The sequence below is a fragment of the Halichoerus grypus genome, chromosome 4, assembly GCF_964656455.1.
Source record: "Halichoerus grypus chromosome 4, mHalGry1.hap1.1, whole genome shotgun sequence".
NCBI classification, from domain to species: domain Eukaryota; kingdom Metazoa; phylum Chordata; class Mammalia; order Carnivora; family Phocidae; genus Halichoerus; species Halichoerus grypus.
Window position 1 is genome coordinate 51985158 of NC_135715.1, and position 19800 is coordinate 52004957.

Here is a 19800-nt window from a genome sequence, read left to right on the forward strand (position 1 = left end):
AAAGGGATCACTCCAACAAAAAGATATAACAATTGTAAATATCTCTGCACCCAACACTGAAGCACCTGAATACATCAAACAAATATTACTGAATACAAAGGGAGAAATTAATGGCAATACAATAACAGTAGGGGACTTTAACACCCAATTTACATCATTGGATGTAAGGAAAATCAATAAGGAAACAGTGTCTTTGAATGACACATTAGAGCAAATGAACTTAACAGATATATACAGAACATTCCATCCAAAACCAACAGATGACACATTCCTTTCAAGTAAACATGTGACATTCTCCAGAAGAGATCACATGTTAGGCCATAAAACAAGTCTCAATAAATGTAAGAAGACGAAATCACACCATGCATCTTTGCTGACCACAGCGGTATGAAACAACAAATCAATCACAAGAAAAAAACTGGACAAAACACAAACATGTGGAGGCTAAACAATACTAAACAACCAATGGTCAGCGAAGAAATCAAAGAAGAAATAAAAAAATACAGGGAGACAAATGACCTACATACAAATGGTCCAAAACTGAAAACAGTTCTAAGAGGGAAATATATAGCAATATGGACTTACGTCAAGAAGCAAGAAAAAGCTCAAATAAACAATCTAACTTTACACACCTAAATGAACTAGAAAAAGAACAAACCAACCCGTAGTGAGTAGAAGGAAAGAGAAAATAAAGATCAGATCAGAAATAAATGACACAGAGGGTGCCTGGGTGGCTCAGTTGGTTGGGCGACTGCCTTCGGCTCAGGTCGTGGTCCTGGAGTCCAGGGATCGAATCCCGCGTTGAGCTCCCTGCTCAGCGGGTAGTCTGCTTCTCCCTCTGACCTCCTCCCTCTCATGCTCTCTGTCTCTCATGCTCTCTGTCTCTCTCAAATAAATAAATAAAATCTTTAAAAAAAAATTAAAAAAAAAAAAAAGAAAGAAGTGACACAGAGACCAAAAATAAATAACCAAAAATAGAAAAAAAATAAATGAGAGCCGGCGCCCGGAGAAGCAGGAGGAGAGGTCGGAGCGGTCTCCAGGAGCCCTTAGAGACCGAGTCCCCGGCGGCAGCGGCGGTGGCGGGGGGAGCGCACGGGCAGATTCATTCCACCACTTACAAGCTGAAAACGGTACGCTACGGGAAGTCTTACTGGTTTCAGGTAGAAACAACAGTTGAAGATGTCCAGCAAAACGGCAAGCACCAACAACATCGCCCAGGCCAGAAGGACGGTGCAACAGCTGAGGATGGAAGCCTCCATCGAGAGAATAAAGGTTTCAGAGGCGTCAGCGGACCTCATGTCCTACTGTGAGGAGCACGCCAGAAGCGACCCTTTGCTGATAGGGATACTGACCTCAGAAAACCCTTTCAAGGATAAAAAAACTTGCATCATCTTATAGAGGAGCAGTGAAATGGCTCCTCGCCTCTTCTCAACAAAGCAAATTATGAGCAGCTCCTTGGAAGAAATTTACCTTCAGCTTATTTGGTAACCACTGCTAATAACTAAAATACTCTAACTTGGAAAAAAGAAAAAAGAAAAAAAAGAAATGAAACCAAGAGCTGGTTCTTTGAAAAGATAAACAAAATTGATAAACCCTTAGCCAGACTCATCAAAAAAAAAAAAAAAGAGAGAGAGAGAGAAAGGACCCAAATAAATAGAGAAGGAACAACTGACACCACAGAAATACAAAGGTTTATAGGAGAATACTATGAAAAATTATATGCCAACAAATTGGACAACCTAGAAGAAATGAATAAATTCCTAGAAACATACCATCTTCCAAAACTAAATCAGGAAGAAATAGAAAATCTGAACAAACCAATTACTAGTAACAAAATTGAATTGGTAATCAAAGAACTACCAAAAAATAATAATCCAGGACTAGATGTATTCATAGGTGAATTCTACCAAACATTTAAAGAAAGAGTTAGTACCCATTCTTCTCAAACTATTCCAAAAAATGGAAGAGAAAGGAAAGCTTCTAAATACATTCTATGACACTAAAATTACCCTGATACCAAAACCAGACAAAGACACCATAAAAGGGAAAACTATAGGGCAATATCCAACAATACATTCAATGGATCACTCACCGTGATCAAGTGGAATTTATTCCAGGGATGCAAGGATAATTTAATATTTGCAAATCAATCCACACGATACACCCCATTAACAAAATGAAGGATAAAAATCATGATCATCTCAATAGATGCAGAAAAAGCATTTGACAAAATTCAACATTTGTTCATGATAAAGACTCTCAAAATAGTAGGTTTAGAGGGAATATACCTCAACATAATAAAGACCACATATGAAAAACACAGCAAACATCATACTCAATGGTGAAAAACTGAGAGCTTTCCCTCTAAGATCAGGAACAAGACAAGGATGCCCACCTCTCACCACTTTTATTCAACACAGTACTGGAAGTTGAAGCCATAGCACTCAGACAAGAAAAAGAAGAGGCATCCATATTGATAAAGAAGAAGTTAAACTGCCATTATCTGCAGATGAAATGATACTACACGTAGAAAACGCTAAAGATTCCACCAAAAAAACTATTAGAAGTGATAAATGAATTCAGTAAAGTTGCAGGATACAAAATGAATACCCAGAAATTAGTAGTAGCATAGGGAATATAGTCAATGATATTATAGCATTGTTGGGTGACAGATGGTAGCTACATTTGGGGTGAACATAGCATAACACAAAGAGAAGTTGAATCACTATGTTGTACACCTGAAACTATATAACATTGTGTCAACTATACTCAAGTAAAAAAATTAAGAAGAAAAAAAAATGGCCCCAAGACCCCTAATCAGAATTACTGCAAAGTACATTTAAAACAAAGGTACTGACTAACAGAGATGATCATGTATAACAATGTGTTCTAACTGATAGTACCAGACTTCGTTACATAGTGTCCTTATATTTGGAGCTATTCCACAGAGAATCCCCAAATTTGCAAATCCTTCCCTCTTCAAGCTTACAGATCCCATGTTTTTAGATCACCAAGGATGGTAAATGAAATACCTCTCAGGCTAGAGTTCCTTATTTGGTAGGATTCCTTGGTCACTTGTTTTCTTCCCTGGGCTAATGGATTTGGTTTTATCGTAATGTTTATTTTTATACACATGCCCAAAGGCCTCCTACTTTTTAGAAACCTAATAAATACTTCATGATAACTAAATTTGTTAAGATAACACAAAAGATTTTGTCTATTACTTAAGAAGTACATGGTTTCAATTAAATAAGCAGTCCAGTGCATAGTTCAAAAAAATTATAAAAGATTTGAATATCAAATTTGGATACTTTTTTGTAAAAAGCAAATATAAAACCTATGGCCTTTTAAATGGCAAGTTTATGCAACATAAGCCTGTTCTTCTAAATGAACCTCTGTAATTGCACAGTTAAACTTTAAGGTGCACTTTGCGTTTTTTACAATATGTAAGTTGAAAAGATTATCGAGTTAAACCAGCCCATATCTTGCCTTTTCAATACATAACTTTGTGCTATGTTCTGTCCTATACACACTCCAAGTAGTTCTAGTCGTGAGCTTAATGTAAATACTGCAAGTGTCATTACACTGAACTTTTGACTACATCTCTGTCAAAATGAGAACCTAAGATGTATTTTACAAAGTTTCAGTTATAAAAATAACACACTCTTGAGATGGATTTCTAACAGTTGAAGGCAACCATTAATTTTTTGAAATTCCTCCATTCCATTATATTGTTTTTGAAAAGCCAGCAAGTAGAAAAACAGACCAATACTGAAGAACAAACTGATGTGACAACACTAGCATGCTAAAGCAAATCAAGCTAATGTGAAGGAAAGCATTCCAAATAAAAACAGATGGTAGTGTAGGGCCTCAATCCAGTTCCCTCTTATCTCAGAGTGAGCCTCATTGTCTGCTCCTTATTGTTTTTAAAGATGTACAATCTAGCAGGCAAAAAAAAAAAAAAAAAATGGCTTGAAAATTAATAAGCTAGAAACTACTGTACAAGTTTTGGCTAATTTGAGGTATAAACTCTGGCACTTAACCTTTCTCATCCTTAATTTTGAAAGTCAGGAAATTCCACTTTACTGGCATATTTTAGAGAAACTAGTCAGTTAACTTTTGGTAAATCACTTTGATCACTTCAAAGAGGCTATAGAAAGAGATGACTAAATCATCATGAAACTTTATTTTGGAAAAACATAGAAATACATAGAAAATTGTAATTCTAGAACTGAAATGAGTTTGTCTCAAAATAGAGTCTCCTGCTTTATCCTATAAGAACTTGTTCTCAGAAATCAGGAGTTGATCTAAATAATTCTCTTGCTTTTTCTACATTACAGAACGCTATAAATAGAAAAGCTCTTAAATGTTTTTATGGGGAGAATGAGAACAATGTCTGAATAATCACACCTATCCCTGACATACATTAAAAATAAAAGTCATTCCACTTAAAATATTTTTAGATTTCCCAAGCCTCTAAGATGGTGCATATTTCCTTGAATATCGTCTTCATGCCAAGCACTGTGCTGTGGTCTAGCCCACTGGTTCTCAATTCTGTTGGGCCTAATACCCCTATTTTATAAACAATACCTTCAAACATTTGCTTTATAAGCTTGAAAAAATCCACAGGTAATAAATGGCACCTACACACGTAATTTCAAATAAAAATAGAGGATAATGCCTAAACTTTAGTACAAGGAAAATAACTTGTTATAAAATACTACATAACTTCAACAAATATATGGTCACAACTACACCAAAAAATATAATGATGAAGTCAAGTGCTTGCAGTTATAGAGAGAACCACTATGGATATGAAAACGGTATCAGCTGATGCAGGTGTGCTATATTTGTAACTCAAATACCATGAATGGCAATACTTTTAGTGATGTGATCTTCTAAAATGGTCAGGGGAGTAGGCAGAATAATACCCCTACACAAAGATGTCAGAGAGTCTGTGAATATGTTACTCTGCATGACAAAAGAAACTTTGCAGATGTGACTAAATGAAGGACCTTAAGAAGTGGAGATTATTCTGGATTACCCATGTGGGCCCAATCTTATGACATGAGTCCGTAAAGCTGCAGGACGTTTCCCAGCTGTGGTCAGAGAGAGAGAGGGCAGCACGAGAAGGACTCAGTGCTCTGTTGCTGGCTCTGAAACAGAAGGCATGGCGCCTTCATGTGCGAGGACTGGAGAGAGTCCAATCTAGAAGTTGAAAAAGGCATGGGTGAATTCCTTCATAACCTGGGTGTAAGGACTCAAAACCTAGATGTAATAGAACAAAATATTAATAAATCTAACTATAAAAAAACTTTCTTTAATTCTATGAGGCAAAAAAAAACTGGACTCAAAAACAGAAGGGAAAAAGGCCAAACATTCAATAGAAAAATGGGCCAAAAAAAACCAAAAAAACAAAAAAACACGTAACTTAGTAAGAAAAGACATGATATAATGTCCCTTAAAATTAGAAATGATTTTCACAAACGTCTGGGTGGCTCAGTTGGTTAAGCATCTGCCTTTGGCTCAGGTCATGATCCCAGGGTCCTGGGATTGAGTTCCACATCAGGCTCCCTGCTCAGGGGGGAGCCTGCTTCTCCCTCTGCCTGCTGCTCCCCCTGCTTGTGTGCTCTTACATGCTCTCTCTCTCTCTCTGATAAATAAATAAAATCTTTAAAAAAAAATGGAAAGAAAGAAATGATTTTCAATTCCCTCCTAATATAAGAAATACAAATTAAAATTATCCCTTAGATACCATTTCGAAGTATCAAACTGGCAACCATAAAAAGCTTGGTAGCCCTGTCTGTCAGCATTGTTGATGGGAAAGCAAAATGGTATCATGATTACAGAGGAAAATTGGGCAATTCCTGACAAAACTACCCATGCATTTATCTATCAACCTCACAATCCCACTTCTAGGAATTAATCCTGAAGATACACTTCTAACAATATAAAAACACATATGTACAAGGTTATTCACTCCAACTTCATGTGTAATTATAAAATATTGAGAATAAAACCAATTATCCATATATAGGAGACTGGTTAGATAAACTCTGGTCTATCCATATGAGAGAATAACATGCAAAGACAATGAGGAAGAATGAGAAAGATCGTTATGAAAAGGTAACTGCCCTTAGTTTAGACTTTCTATTAAAAAATTCACAGAGGATATAGAATTTGCAAGTTTTACTTTTTCATCTTGACATCTACTATGTGCCCATGAAGGGAATAGATTGTTGAACAGCACATCGTCCTTGCCCCCAAGGAGTTTGCAAACGATGAGAGAGACAAATAGCTAAATTCCATCAATTCCAAGATACACACTTTTTACATTTTAATATCCCTGGAATCAGGACGCACCTTCAATGGACAGAATCTTACAACAGCTGCTGGCCAGCTAATTATTCTCTGCCCATGTCTGAACTTAGTTTTGTACATCTGTCTGTGGCAAAAAGGGGCAACTATAATCCATTCACGTTTTGGTCAACAAATTAAAGACCACTTGGGAAAAGAATATGAGTCATAGCTATTGCCTTAAAACATTTCAGTCAACCCCTTCTGTTAAAATTAAGTATCAAAACCCAAATGGCTATCAGTAGCTTAGAAGAATATCCTGGAAATAATGGAAGAGCACTCTGTTCTTGACAAAGCACAGAGGATGCGGAGAATATTATGTGAAACAACATAAACATCTACATCTGAACCAAAAAGTGCTTTAGAAGAGTCAGACTGAAGGTGAAGAAGTTTTAAAAATGTTTCCACCATTTATCGCACTTATATTTTCTTTTTTCTGCATACACAAGAGATATATGATCTAAATTAAGTCTAAAAGAGTTCTTTCATTAAGAATAAAATAAAAATGCTAAGTGATAAGGTCATGTCCTAATTTTATTTGCTGCACGACTTTCTTAGTGGAACACAAAATAATGGTGTGTCTTACAATTGATGGCAGATTGGCCTGAATGAAATATAGTATTATTCCAGTACAGAATCACAATTTTTTTAAAAAGAATTTATTTATTTTTTTGACAGAGGGAGACACAGTGAGAGAGGAAACACAAGCAGGGGGAGTGGGAGAGGAAGAAGCAGGCTTCCCGCGGAGCAGGGAGCCAGCCTGATGCGGGGCTCGATCCCAGGATCCTGGGATCATGACCTGAGCCGAAGGCAGACGCTTAACGACTGAGCCACCCAGGCGCCCCTGGAACCATAGATTTAAGAGCCGGTGAAACATACAGGGAGTACATATAAATCGAACTGGGGACCAATCAGAAAATGCAGAGAGAGCAGTTGTGGGGCTAAATTGTGAAGAGTAAGCAAAATGGTCCACAGGAGAAGGAGGTTCATACAGCATGAGCAAGGCAAGAAAGTATGGCTGCCTCACACAACAAGTCATGCTGAGGAGACCACAAACCATTCTTTATGGCTGGAGTAAAAGGTGAATGTTAGCTGCATGGGTTGAAGCCTCAAACCTGACTATGGGAGGTTTGGAGGGGCCAAAAAAAAAAAAAAAAAAAAAGCAGTGTGCTAAGCAACAGAATTTGAAATTATCTTCCAAACTATTAGAAGTGATTCAAAGGCTTAAAGCAGGGGGAAAATTAGAAAGAACAAAATTCAGTGTTGGAAGTATGGATTAGGAAAACTCCAGGCTGGAAACAGGTGGAAAGCCTAGAAAGTTAGTGTTGATAACCGAGGTGAGAAGGGCTGAGCCCCAAAAGTAAAGCTACTGTAGCAGGAACACACACAAGTACTGACACAAACACCAATAAAAATGTGAGAAGGTTCTCAGCAATTAAAAAGAACAAACTACTGAAACATGCAACAGTGTGGATGAATCTCAAATGCATTATGTTAGTGAAAGAAACCAGACTCAAAAGGCTGTTCAAATCCATTTTTATGCCATTCTAGAAAAGGCAAAATAGGGAGAGAAAACAGATCAGTGGTTACCCGTGTCAGGGAGGGGGTGACTACAAAGAGGCACAAGGGAATTTTTTAAGCTGATGGAAATGTCCCATTATCTCAATTGTGATAGTGGTTATATAACCAAATTTGTTTGTCAAAATGGACTGATTTTACTATATGTGAATTGCATCTCAATTTAAAAAAAAAAAAAAAAAAAACCTTAATTAAGAAAAAACAAAAAACAAAAAAACCAAAGGGGCGCCTGGGTGGCTCAGTAGTAAGCATCCACCTTCGGCTCAGGTCATGATCTCAGGGTCCCAGATCGTGCCCTGTGTCTGGCTCCCTGCTCGGCGGGAAGTCTGCTTGTCTCTCTCCCCCTCCCCCTACTCATGCTTGCTCTCTCTCTCAAATAAATAAATAAAAATTTAATTTAATTTAAAAAAAACAAAAAACACCAAAACTGTGATAAGGTGGAGCACAGACACATTCATTCACAGATAGCCCATGGCTGTTTTTCTACTGCAAGAGCAGAGTTGAGTTGTTTCAATGGGGTCCACCTGGTCCATAAAGACCAAGATATTTATGATCCAGCCCTTTTAAGAAAGAGTTTATCAACCCCATTACAGAGTAATATCACCCATTTGTTTGGTTCTCCTTTAAAAGAGCCCTTAATTGCCCATAAAAGGAATAGGAAGACAGTAACAGAATGTGCATAAACACTCTGTTCAGCCTAACTAGAGGATAGAAATGAGTTGTTTTCTAAATACATCCTGAATTAAATCTCTAAAAGAAGAGAGTATATATTCAGTTCTAAATAACAGCCACAGATTGTTTTTAGAACATTTCTAAAAACCCTCCCATTATATTACCACATCTTCTGATTCAACCTATTGTTTAAATTATATGTTTGATGGTTATTTTTTCTTGTTAAAGTGGCAAGAGACCAGCTTTTTATTGAAGTAATTACTAGCACTCTAAAACTGCTTCTTTACATAACTTCTACATGAAACAACCAGCTTTCCCGTGTATTTGAGGTATGAAGTGTGCATTCACATAATTAGAGACGTGATCACTCCACTTCTTTGAAGCTGCAAAATATAGATAATAAAGCTTGTGGCATTTTTACATAAAAATAAAGCATAAGCACTATGTGAAAATCTTAAAAAATGTGGTAAGGAAAGAAATTATACCAGTTGCCTAAAAACAATTTTGATATATATGAGTTGTTTTCATTATTCATTTTTAAAATGAAGAAGTGTGATAAAATGTTAATATGCATAGGCAATAATCACAATGGTGACTTTAAAATTAGTTGAGCATAAACTTGAGTCACCTTTTCCAATAATGGTGATATATTACAGAGAGTCATCTATACTCTGTTGTTTCCAATAAAGTATATTTCTGAAGCAACTTGTTAGAGTAAAGTTGTAGTTTGTGGCTTTACAATTTGATTTGTGAAATTCCCTGTGTGTGTGATTGCCACCTGCTTATTAGTATCCTGATGAAATTTACTGAGATAACTATTCCATACAATGTATAATATTTATAATTTTGTAATTATAAATAACATAATGCACTATAACTTATCTATGAAATTATGACAACATTATAGTTATTGGTCCTCATAGCATGACTCTGACATTATAAGCAAGAAATATGGAATCATATTGAATAAAAACGTCCCTTCAAACTGAAGGGAAATTTTTTTCTGCTAATCTTTAAATGTTTATATGCATTAAATTTTATACTTTGATGGACTGCAATAATTTTTAAAGCACATTCTGTACAAAGGAGGCAGGACACAAAGCAACGTCATTAACAAGGAGAATCTGAAAAAGACATGAGATAGGAGTCTTAGTAATCCTGGGAGTTGAAAAGGATTGCTCAAGTCAACCATTTTAAAGTTCTTATGTGATGTTGACATATACTGTTCTTTAAAAATAAGTTTTATAATAGAAGAAATTTGAAGGAGCTGAGGTAAGTAAATTCTTCGATACCCTTATGAAGGTTAGTCTCTGTGGGAAAAGAAAAAATACAAAGAAGACAGGAAGGATGACAGATGGTAGCAAAATAAGAAATCAAGAAAACAAGATGAGCTACACAGAATCATGTAGAAAGTCAGCCTCCAAGGTTGAATATTAACCATTTAAGTGAATATAGCTATCTTAAAATCTTGAGAGAAAAGTACAAAGTCAAGGCAAAGACAAGAAGTGAGTAAATAAATCCAAGACATAGAGCAGTAAAAACAAAGGAGAGAATGAAAGAAGGATACTTTCCACCGTATTTGGATAAACAGGAAGAAGTAGATTGTAGATTAGATGGAAGACAGAAAAAAGGATTTGGTTTGAGTTCAGCTATAGGAAGAAAAACTTAGCTAAAAATTAAAAATGACTCTAAGATTTCAAAATGTTTTAGATAGTGATTATTTTCATTAAAAGTCCCATGAACTTATCTGTTCTTAAAATTCTTATTGGAGTTGACTTGGCTTTTATCCAACTAGTACTTTAACAAAAGAAAGATATCTCAGATCTGGTGCTGTTTATGATCGTGCGGAAAGAAATCTGGAAACATGCCCTTATCTGGTTGTGAAGGAAAAGAATAATAACTTGGATTTCTTCAATACTATGAAATCACTGGCTTCAACACTAAAAAAAGAATAACCAGTTAAAAGAATCTGACCTAACACTTGAGCCAAGTGATTTAAGATTTTTACAACCTATTAAACTTACTTTATGTACTACCACAAATTTGTGTTAAGGCTCTGTTTTTCTTTTTCTTCATATGAAATCCAGTTCTAAAAATAGTCAAGTCTAAAAATAAAGCAAAACCCACAGATTAAGTGTAGCTTTATACATGTACAAATAACAGGGAAATCTCCACATCTTCTAGGAAAACAGATGTTGGGTTACTTATTCCCACTAAATTCTCTACGTCAGCTCAAACTTCCAGAAATTTTTCATTAATATGGACTATATTATTATAAAATCCAAACTCATCTTTAATTCTATTAAATTCGTTCCTCTGTCCCATTGAGATCAAAGAGCTCTACTAATAAATAAGAAAATGTGAACAAAAAGAGTCTTATACTATCATGAAAACCAACTGATTAATAGTTTACAAAACTGCAAATGACAATACAGTCCCTAATTAATGCTTTGATCCAGTTCATGGAAAGAAGCTATATGGAGAGAGATGGAAACAAACCTCACCTACATTTTTATATTTCTTTAAACTTTTCTGAAGTCTATGCTTTCAGAAACCACTTTTCTTCTAGATATTTCTGTGAAGACTAATGAGCAGAAAGGCAAAATTGGAAAAGGGGTTTCCAGAATATACGATTAATTTGCGTAATTGTCTCTGTCCCAGTTTTCCCAATCCTTAATGGTAGAATTCTCCTACCTTTGTTTATCCATCAATCAACAAACTGAACAAGAAAGTAAAAAAAAAACATTAAAATAGTATTTTTTATTAGCTTGCTGTCATTCTCCAAAAATATATAAAAAATCTGTTCTTAAACTAATTCTTCCATATATAAAGAAAACATTCTCAATGGCAGGATACTTTGGGTAAGTTTTCAGCAGAGTTGAGATCTGAACTGATGAATACATACATACTCTCTTGCTTGGTTTTTCTTTTAATGAAAAACAGAATGAGGTGACCATAATTTTCACAGCTCATGTATATAATCTTAGGATAATTAACCACTACCAAATCACCATAAACTGGCTACAGAAACCTAATACAGAAACAGTATTATCTGGAAAAATTTATAAGGCTAAATTATTTTCAGCTTTCATTAGAATGGGAGCTTTTATTTTAATGTGAAGAAAATAATCATGTGTCTAATTTTAGAAATAATATTACTAATAAATTAGGTTAGAGTCAGGGGTGCCTGGGTGGCTCAGTTGTTGAGCGTCTGCCTTCGGTTCAGGTCATGATCCCAGGGTCCTGGGATTGAGGGTCCTGGGATAGGGCCCTGCATCAGGCTCCCTGCTCAGCAGGAGGCCTGCTTCTCCCTCTCCCACGCCCCCTGCTTGTGTTCCCTCTCTCGCTGTCTCTCTCTGTCAAATAAATAAATAAAATCTTAAAAAAAAAATTAAATTAGGTTGGAGTCAGAGAGAAAAGAAATGTTATCCTCAAAAGGTCTTCTCCATATGATTTCAAAGCAATGGCACCTGGGAAATAAATTATGCTTGTATTTATCCTTGACCTGTAAGTGGGATATAAAATATTAGAGTAAAATTTAACTAATTTGACAAATATATTAATGATTTGGGCCCAATCCCCCAATTATTTGGTAGAAAAGTATTTGCATTGGAAATTAGAAAGGTGATAGTTAACAGGTTGGTGAGATGATAAAATGCCATCCTCAGATCACTTCTAACATGAGGTATGTAAGGGTAGAGACACATGGACTAGCATACTGAGCTAACCATCTGCTTTCTGATCTCTGCAAAGACATCAAGAGGAGTGATTTCATAAGATGGCAGGGTATTCCTCATGGCATCTTCCATATATTAAAGTTTAAGATAACCCCTTCTGCCAATTTCCTTAATTCTCTTTAAAAAGCCAGTAGGTCTACAATCAATTTATAAAAACTCATTTCAAAATATATTTTCAGGGGGTTCCAACACTTGCCACCTCCTGTACAGTGCAGAAATTTATTCTCTTTTCTCTACATGTTTATACCTAAAAACCAAGGATGTCACTACTATTTTAATCTTGTCACCTTTATTTTCTTCGTGATTTCATAAACTTGGATCATATGCTTCTTCCTAGATTTTATTTAAACTCTGGCCAATTCAACCAATTGGCACAAAGTAACCTAGAGCAGCACTGAAAGGAATCTTCTCAATACTCTGAAGTATGAGCTGCCAACATTTTCTATAACCCAAAGTCACAATAAGTAACTGGTTTAAATGTCATTTTTCAAAAATAAAAGCATTCTTAATGTTAAATTTATTTAGTGCCAGTAACAATAAGAAAGTTTAACTAAAGAATAAACTAAAAATGCAAAATTCAACCTAAAATATAAGTAAGTAGTATCATATCCACTTCAAAAATTGTTCAAAGGATCTGCTATGAGTAAAAAGATATCATAACCACCCAAAGACTAACATACAGAATCAATAAATTAGCAGGATAAAAATGTCTTAGGAGGTATCATTACAAACAAATACATGAGAGAAAATTTTACTCTGTAAAATTACCAGCTGTAAGTTTGCTTTTTTTCATACTATATACAACATGTACATTCATAAAAATTATCTATTCAAAAATATTTAGGAATAAACTTAACCAAGAAGATAAAAGACTCGTAGACTGAAAACTATAAAACATTGCTGAAAGAAATTAAAGAAGACAAATATCTGAGAAGACATTCATGTTCACAGATAGAAAGACTCAATATTACGTTGACAATATTATCCAAAGCGACCTATAGATTCACTGCAATCTCTATCAAAATCTCAACAGCAATTTTTTTCATAAATAGAAAAACTTATCCTAAGATTCAAATGAAAACTCAAGGGACCCTGAATATCCAAAACAATCCTGGAAAAGAAAACAAAGTTGGAGGTCTCACACTGCCTGACTTTAAAACTTACCACAAAGCTATAATGATCAAAACAAGGTGGTATTGACATAAGGACAGACAGAAAGACCAAGGGAATAGAAGAGAGAGCCCAGAAACAAACTCTCGCCTATATGGTCAACTGATCTTTGACAGGGATGCCAAGACTACCCCCATGAGGAAAAGACTGTCTTTTCAACAAATTGTGCTGGGAAAACTGGACATTCACATGCAAATGACCTGAAGTTTGACCCTTACTTTTCACTGTATACAAAAATCAATTCAAAATGGATCAAGGAGTCAAAGACCTAAATGTGAGACCTAAAACTATAACATTCTTAGAAGAAAACATAGGGAAGATTCATGATGTTGGACTTGGCAATGATTTATTGTATGTAACACCAAAAACACAGGCAACAATAACAAAAAGATAAATTAGTCTTTGTCAAAATTAAAAACTTCTGTGCATCAATGGATAGTATGAAGAGAGTGAAAAGACACCTACAGAATGGGAGAAAATATTTGCAAATCATTACTGAAAATGGGTTATTATCCAGAATATATAAAGAACTCCTACAACTCAGCAACAAAAAGACAACCCAATTGAAACCCAGGCAAGGAACTCGAACAGGCATTTCTCCAAATAAGACATACAAATGGCCAATAAGCACATAAAAAGATGCCTAATCTCATTAGTCATTAGGGAAACGCAAATCAAAACTACAAGGAGTTATCACTTCACACACTGCTGGTGGGAATGTAAAATTAGGTGCCGCTGCTATGGAAAACAGTTTAATAGCGCCTCAAAAAGTTAAACATAGAATTACAATATCGTTCAAGCAATGTCACTTCTAGGTATATACCTAAAAGAACTAAAAGTAGGAACTCAAATAGGTACTTACACACCAACGTTTATAGTAGCATTATTCACAATAATCAAAAGGGGGAAACAACCAGAGCATTCATCAACATTTGAATAAACAAAAAGTAGTATATCCATACAACAGAATATTATTAAGCCATAAAAAGAAATGAAATTCTGATTTATGCTATAACATGAATGAACCTTGAAAACATCATACTAAGTAAAATAGAGACAAAATGACAAAAAAGTGTATGATTCTATTTAAAAGAGGTACCTAGAATAGGCAAATTCATAGGGACTGAAAGTAATATAGAGGTTACCAGAGTCTGGGGTTGGGGGGATGGGAAGTTATTGTTTAATGAATATAGAGTTTCTACTTGGAATAAAAAATTTCTGGAAATAAGTCAGACAGAGAAAGACAAATACCATATGATTTCACTTACATGTGGAATCTAAAAAACAAAATGAATAAACAAACAAAAAGCAGAAACAGACCTGTAAATACAGAGAACAAACTGGTGGTTGCCAGAGGAGAGGGGATGGGGGGGATGGACAAAATGGGTGAAAGGGAGAGGGAGATACAGGAAAGAAAAAAAAAAGTTCTGAAAATAGACAGTGGTGATGGTTACACAACACCTAATTCCAGGGAACTGTATATTTAAAAATGATTAAAATGGTAAATTTTACGTATATTTTTCCACAATAAAAAATAGTCTATTCAATGAATACCTAATTATCTCCCACTGCTGCTGAAACCCATTTGGTTTAGAATTCCAAATTACTACTAAATGTGTTCTGTGTATGTGTGCACATGCAGGTAAATTGGATCTCTCTTGAAAAGCAGACCCCAATATGTTGTGCACATGAGGTATACTAGAATGCACTTTCAAAAGTTCCAAATAATTATCACTGTACTCCAATTTGATTGTTGTTATTTACGTACATCAAAATTAACAGGTCATAACTCAAGGAAGAATATTCATAAATTCTACTGATGGTACAAATACATATGTTTATAGTCCAAGTACTAAAACCGAATGTCTTACCTGATAGAGCATGATGGGTTCTATGTTGTATCCTAAGTTATCTGCAAAGTTCTTAACAATGACTGTTTTTCCACAACCCTACAAATGGAAACACAATCATTCAAGGGATAAGCCGAAATAACCAAAAGCCAGGAAACAGAAATCTGCAGTGAAACTGTAATTCTTACTTTTCCTCCAATTAAACATATGTCCTTAACCATGTGAGACTGCATCATCTCAGCCAGTAGTTGTTTATGGCTTAAAGTTTGTATAAAATGGTCTGATGCACAAGGTTGATTTATTGGCCTGGTCCCAGATGGCACCTATAATTAAAGAGAAGGAAATATAATATGCATATGTTTTTCTCAAAACATCAGTAAAAGGAAGCACATAACTGCCATTTAGAAGCCCCTAATAATTCCTTGCTCAATTCAATTCTATACTGTTTTTGATATTTCAATAGAGCAACAACTATTTTCTCATTCACAGATCTGATCATTACCATCAGCCCTCCAAATCAATCATCCCTCTAAAATGAAAGCTCGGTGCTGTCAGACATTTTCATAAGAATCATGTCATTTTCAGGCTATTTTTAACTTATAATAACAATGTCACTACTTGAGAATGAAGGTTTTTATCCAAATTCCAGTGCTAAGTACAGAATTTAGTCAGTCTACTAGGACTCTCCAAAGTCAGCAATGACCTCTTGATTTCTAAAATCCACATGTCTACAAATCCTTTTCCGCTCTTAGTTTACCACTCAGAAGCATCTGTTCTTAAAATCTTTCTTCCCATCCCTCACACCTACTTCTTTTATTTCCTATCTCCTCCTTATTAGTCTCCTGGGGACCCTACTAGGAGAAGATTTCTACGTTCTGCTGAGGACTCAGTACTTAATCTTACTGTACACAACATGAACCCTGCAGAATTATAAGTTTGGAAATGACAAGATCAGATTTGAGTTTAGGAAAGATCATCCTCGTGGTAACATAGAAGGCTGACTGGAAGGGACTGGAGGCAATGAGGTCAGAAAGCCATTACCAAAGGGAAGCAAATAATGAAAGCTTGCTCACACCTCATGCCTCTGGACATACTGTTTAAACTGCCTAAAGTGTCCTATCACCTTTCCATTCCTGAGCCACTAGAAAACTCCTGTGTCATCCTATAAGACTTAGGTCACTCTATATCCCCACAGCCTTCCAACGCAGTCCTTACTCATCTGTCGCTTTTAGACCATCAGCCTAGTGAGGTCATTCATCTGAAGGAGACAGAAGAGTGTAATGAAAAGTGACCCTGTCTAGAAGTCTCATCTGTGACATTTCTTAGCTGGTGACCATGGGTGAATCGATTACCCTCTTTACATCTCAACTTTCGAATCTATAAAATGGACCTAATAAAACTTGCCTCCAGGGTTATTGGGGGAATTTAGTGGCATAATATATGCAAAGAGACAAATACAGTGACTAATACAGAGTGGGCACTAATAATTCTTAATACAGAGCCTGACTTATAGTAGACATAATCAATGTTCAGTCTGATGAATGAATAATACAGCAACATTAGTAAGTATTAATAATACCAAATTAAAGCACATAAAAAGCTTCTAATTAAAGTGTGCTCTGGCACATAAGAAGGCAACCGTTTTTCTTTCCTACATTCACTTACAATTCATTTAAGTCTCTGCTTTTCAAGCTGTGTTTCCTAGGGACAGTTTCTCATCACCTTTGGGGCTCTCAGGGCCCTCAAAGGGTTACAAGAAAGGGAGGCAGAGCGAGCAGATGGAGCTCTGTGACCACATATCCTTCCCTTCTTCTTCTTTTTTTTTTTTTTCAAGATTTTATTTATTTGACAGAGAGAGACACAGCGAGGGAGGGAACTCAAGCAGAGGGAGTGGGAGAGGGAGAAGCAGGCTTCCCGCCAAGCAGGGAGCCCGATGCGGGGCTTGATCCCAGGACCCTGGGATCATGACCTGAGCCAAAGGCAGACGCTCAACGACTGAGCCACCCAGGCGCCCCCTTCCCTTCTTCTAAACACTGTGCAACTACAACAGCTCCTCTTTTAAATAGTGCATGTAGCTAAGAATGATTTTATTTGAACAGAGTGTTCCTCAGCTGTTAAAATATGTTTGAAAACACTATTTCTTACCAAGGACTCGGAATACACAATGCTTTATTCAGTACTTGATTTGATTTTCCCAGAGGTCAATTTTGGTTTTTGATGAAAGGCTATCCCCATGTTTCTCCTGAACTTTTCTAGTTTACAAACATACATGACTGTGGAGGCAAAGATAAATACAGATACAGATACAGATATATAGATGGGACCCTACAGAACCAGAGATTTAAAGGAGATCATAAACCCAATTTAGGTCATAAAAATGGGCAGGACAAAGCACATCTTAGAAAGCATAAAGCTTGATCCGTTACCTGAACGGTCACCTCTTTTTCTGCTATCCGGATAGTCACGTTAGCTTGTGGGGCAGGGCTCTCCGCAAGCCTCTCCACTCTCACCACCTCTTTAGGAAGCACAGAGCTTTCTGAATCTTGGAGTTCAAAGCGCTACAAAATTACAAGAAAATCATGTAATTTACTTTTTATGTTAGTATTAGTGTTGGGTATCCGGAAGGTTCCATCTTAATTAGAACTGAAACTCACTCTATATTATAAAAGTAGAGATAAAAAATTAATGAGAATTTTTTCCCGTTTTTACAAATATCATTCTCCTTAAGCCAATTACTAAAGGTGATATGCAAATAGTTCCTAAAATTTACTAAATGACAGGAAAGGGAGTCACTGAATTCCAGTTCAGTTAACAGTTTGCAGCCTATACTTCCTGTTAATCAAAGGTTCCAGTTTCCTGGAAAGGACGATGACACTCTTGACAACATGTTAAAGTAAAATAAGACTTATTTTGGTTGATTTCTTAAATCAACTGACGTTAATGTTGCCTGAAATTCATGAAACCAGAACTTCCTGGACACCATTCTGCTGTTTGCTTCTGTGGTTAGCCTAACTGATTACAATAAATTATAACAGTCTTCCACAGTATCTGGCACAGTGCCTTCTACGGTGTATGTTCTCAGTATTTGTCAAATTGGATGTAAAAGACCAAGACCACTGATTCTTTCTCCATGTAGACCAATTATCAATGCTCTAACTCTTGGTTACAGCCCTCATACCAGCTAGTTATATAAAGAATGCACACAAAGAACACAAACAAGTATATGGAAAATGAGAATACTAATTGAAAATTAATTAAATCCTATGCCCTAGAATAACAGCATGTTCATTATGAAAAGCTTAACTCATTTTTAGTATTAAGCAGGCAGAAATTATCCGCCCCCACCCCACCAAAATCCTACCTTAGTTTTAGAACATTATCACTATAGTGAAAGAACTGAACCTCAATGCAAGAACAGATCACTGCTTACTAAGCAGAATGACCCAACTCCAGAAAATAGATTTTGGGGAAGAAAATTATTTTCAACCTCAATGTTCTAAGCCAAACAACCCAATTAAAGTCTTTTTGATGTCAAAGGACTTAAGACAATCACTTACTCCTTTACCCAAACCTAAGAAAAATTGTCTATTTGTGTTACCATTAAAAAATGTAAGTCTTATATAGTATGCATTTTATACATATAAATTCCCAGAGTATCACGTAATTTGGTAGGAGTTGCTTTCATGTTGTAGACAAATAACAATTACTGACACTTTAATTTCATGCAAAAAAAACCCCAAAAACGTTACACTGTATTTTAGGGAGGTTCAACAGGAAAGGAGTAAGGCGTTAGTCAAGTAATTAAAGTCATTAGAATTTAGAACCTAGAACTGTAAAATTCTAAGAAAACAAATATATTAGCTAAAGCTATATTTTTAACCCCACCTATAATAACGTCAGCCTAACTTGATATAGGACTGATTGCAGAGCACTTGTATTCCAGAAATGAACACTAATGCCTTGAACCACTTGCTATAACTGGTTATGTCCTTATAAATAATTCAAGCTAAAATATTTCAGTAGAATCAAAATAGTAGGCTAGAATACCCTAAGATAGTAAAAGAACTCAAGTTGCAAGATGAATTACCATCTGCTGGCATAGGAAATTTAAAGGACTGTTAATCAAAAAGGTAACTAAGGAGTAAAATATATAATTCTCACAGACTACATGTTAGCAAGAAGTAGAAAATCAAATAAACCAAAGTGCATTTACTTTACCATGTTACATTAATGAGTAGCTCCTATTAATTCTGGAATGTCAATTAAACAAACAATACTAATGTATTTTTTGATACACTTTCTTTGGAATTACATTATTTGAACTGTGAAATATAATTTAATAAAAGGAAATGTTAATTACATGTTGATCTGCAAGGCCTCCAAACTCACCCTCACAGTTCTCAATCCTGTCCCTCCAAAGTATTAATTTTCTTTAT

General features: G+C 35.6%; 1 protein-coding gene and 1 pseudogene across 6 annotated transcripts in view; one reads left to right on the plus strand and one right to left on the minus strand.

The window, feature by feature from the left end:
• The window catches only part of VWA8 (von Willebrand factor A domain containing 8), a 348712-nt gene that overhangs the window by 248798 nt on the left and 80114 nt on the right, over positions 1–19800 (minus strand). For all 6 annotated transcript variants that reach the window (XM_078070311.1, XM_078070310.1, XM_078070309.1 and 3 more), the window contains 3 exons: positions 17791–17922; positions 15553–15687; positions 15386–15463 (listed from right to left, as the gene is read on the minus strand). In XM_078070311.1, coding sequence (XP_077926437.1) covers positions 15386–15463; positions 15553–15687; positions 17791–17922 — 345 coding nt within the window. The remainder of the gene's footprint in view (positions 1–15385; positions 15464–15552; positions 15688–17790; positions 17923–19800) is intronic.
• On the plus strand, positions 868–1584 carry LOC118543086 (guanine nucleotide-binding protein G(I)/G(S)/G(O) subunit gamma-12 pseudogene; annotated as a pseudogene).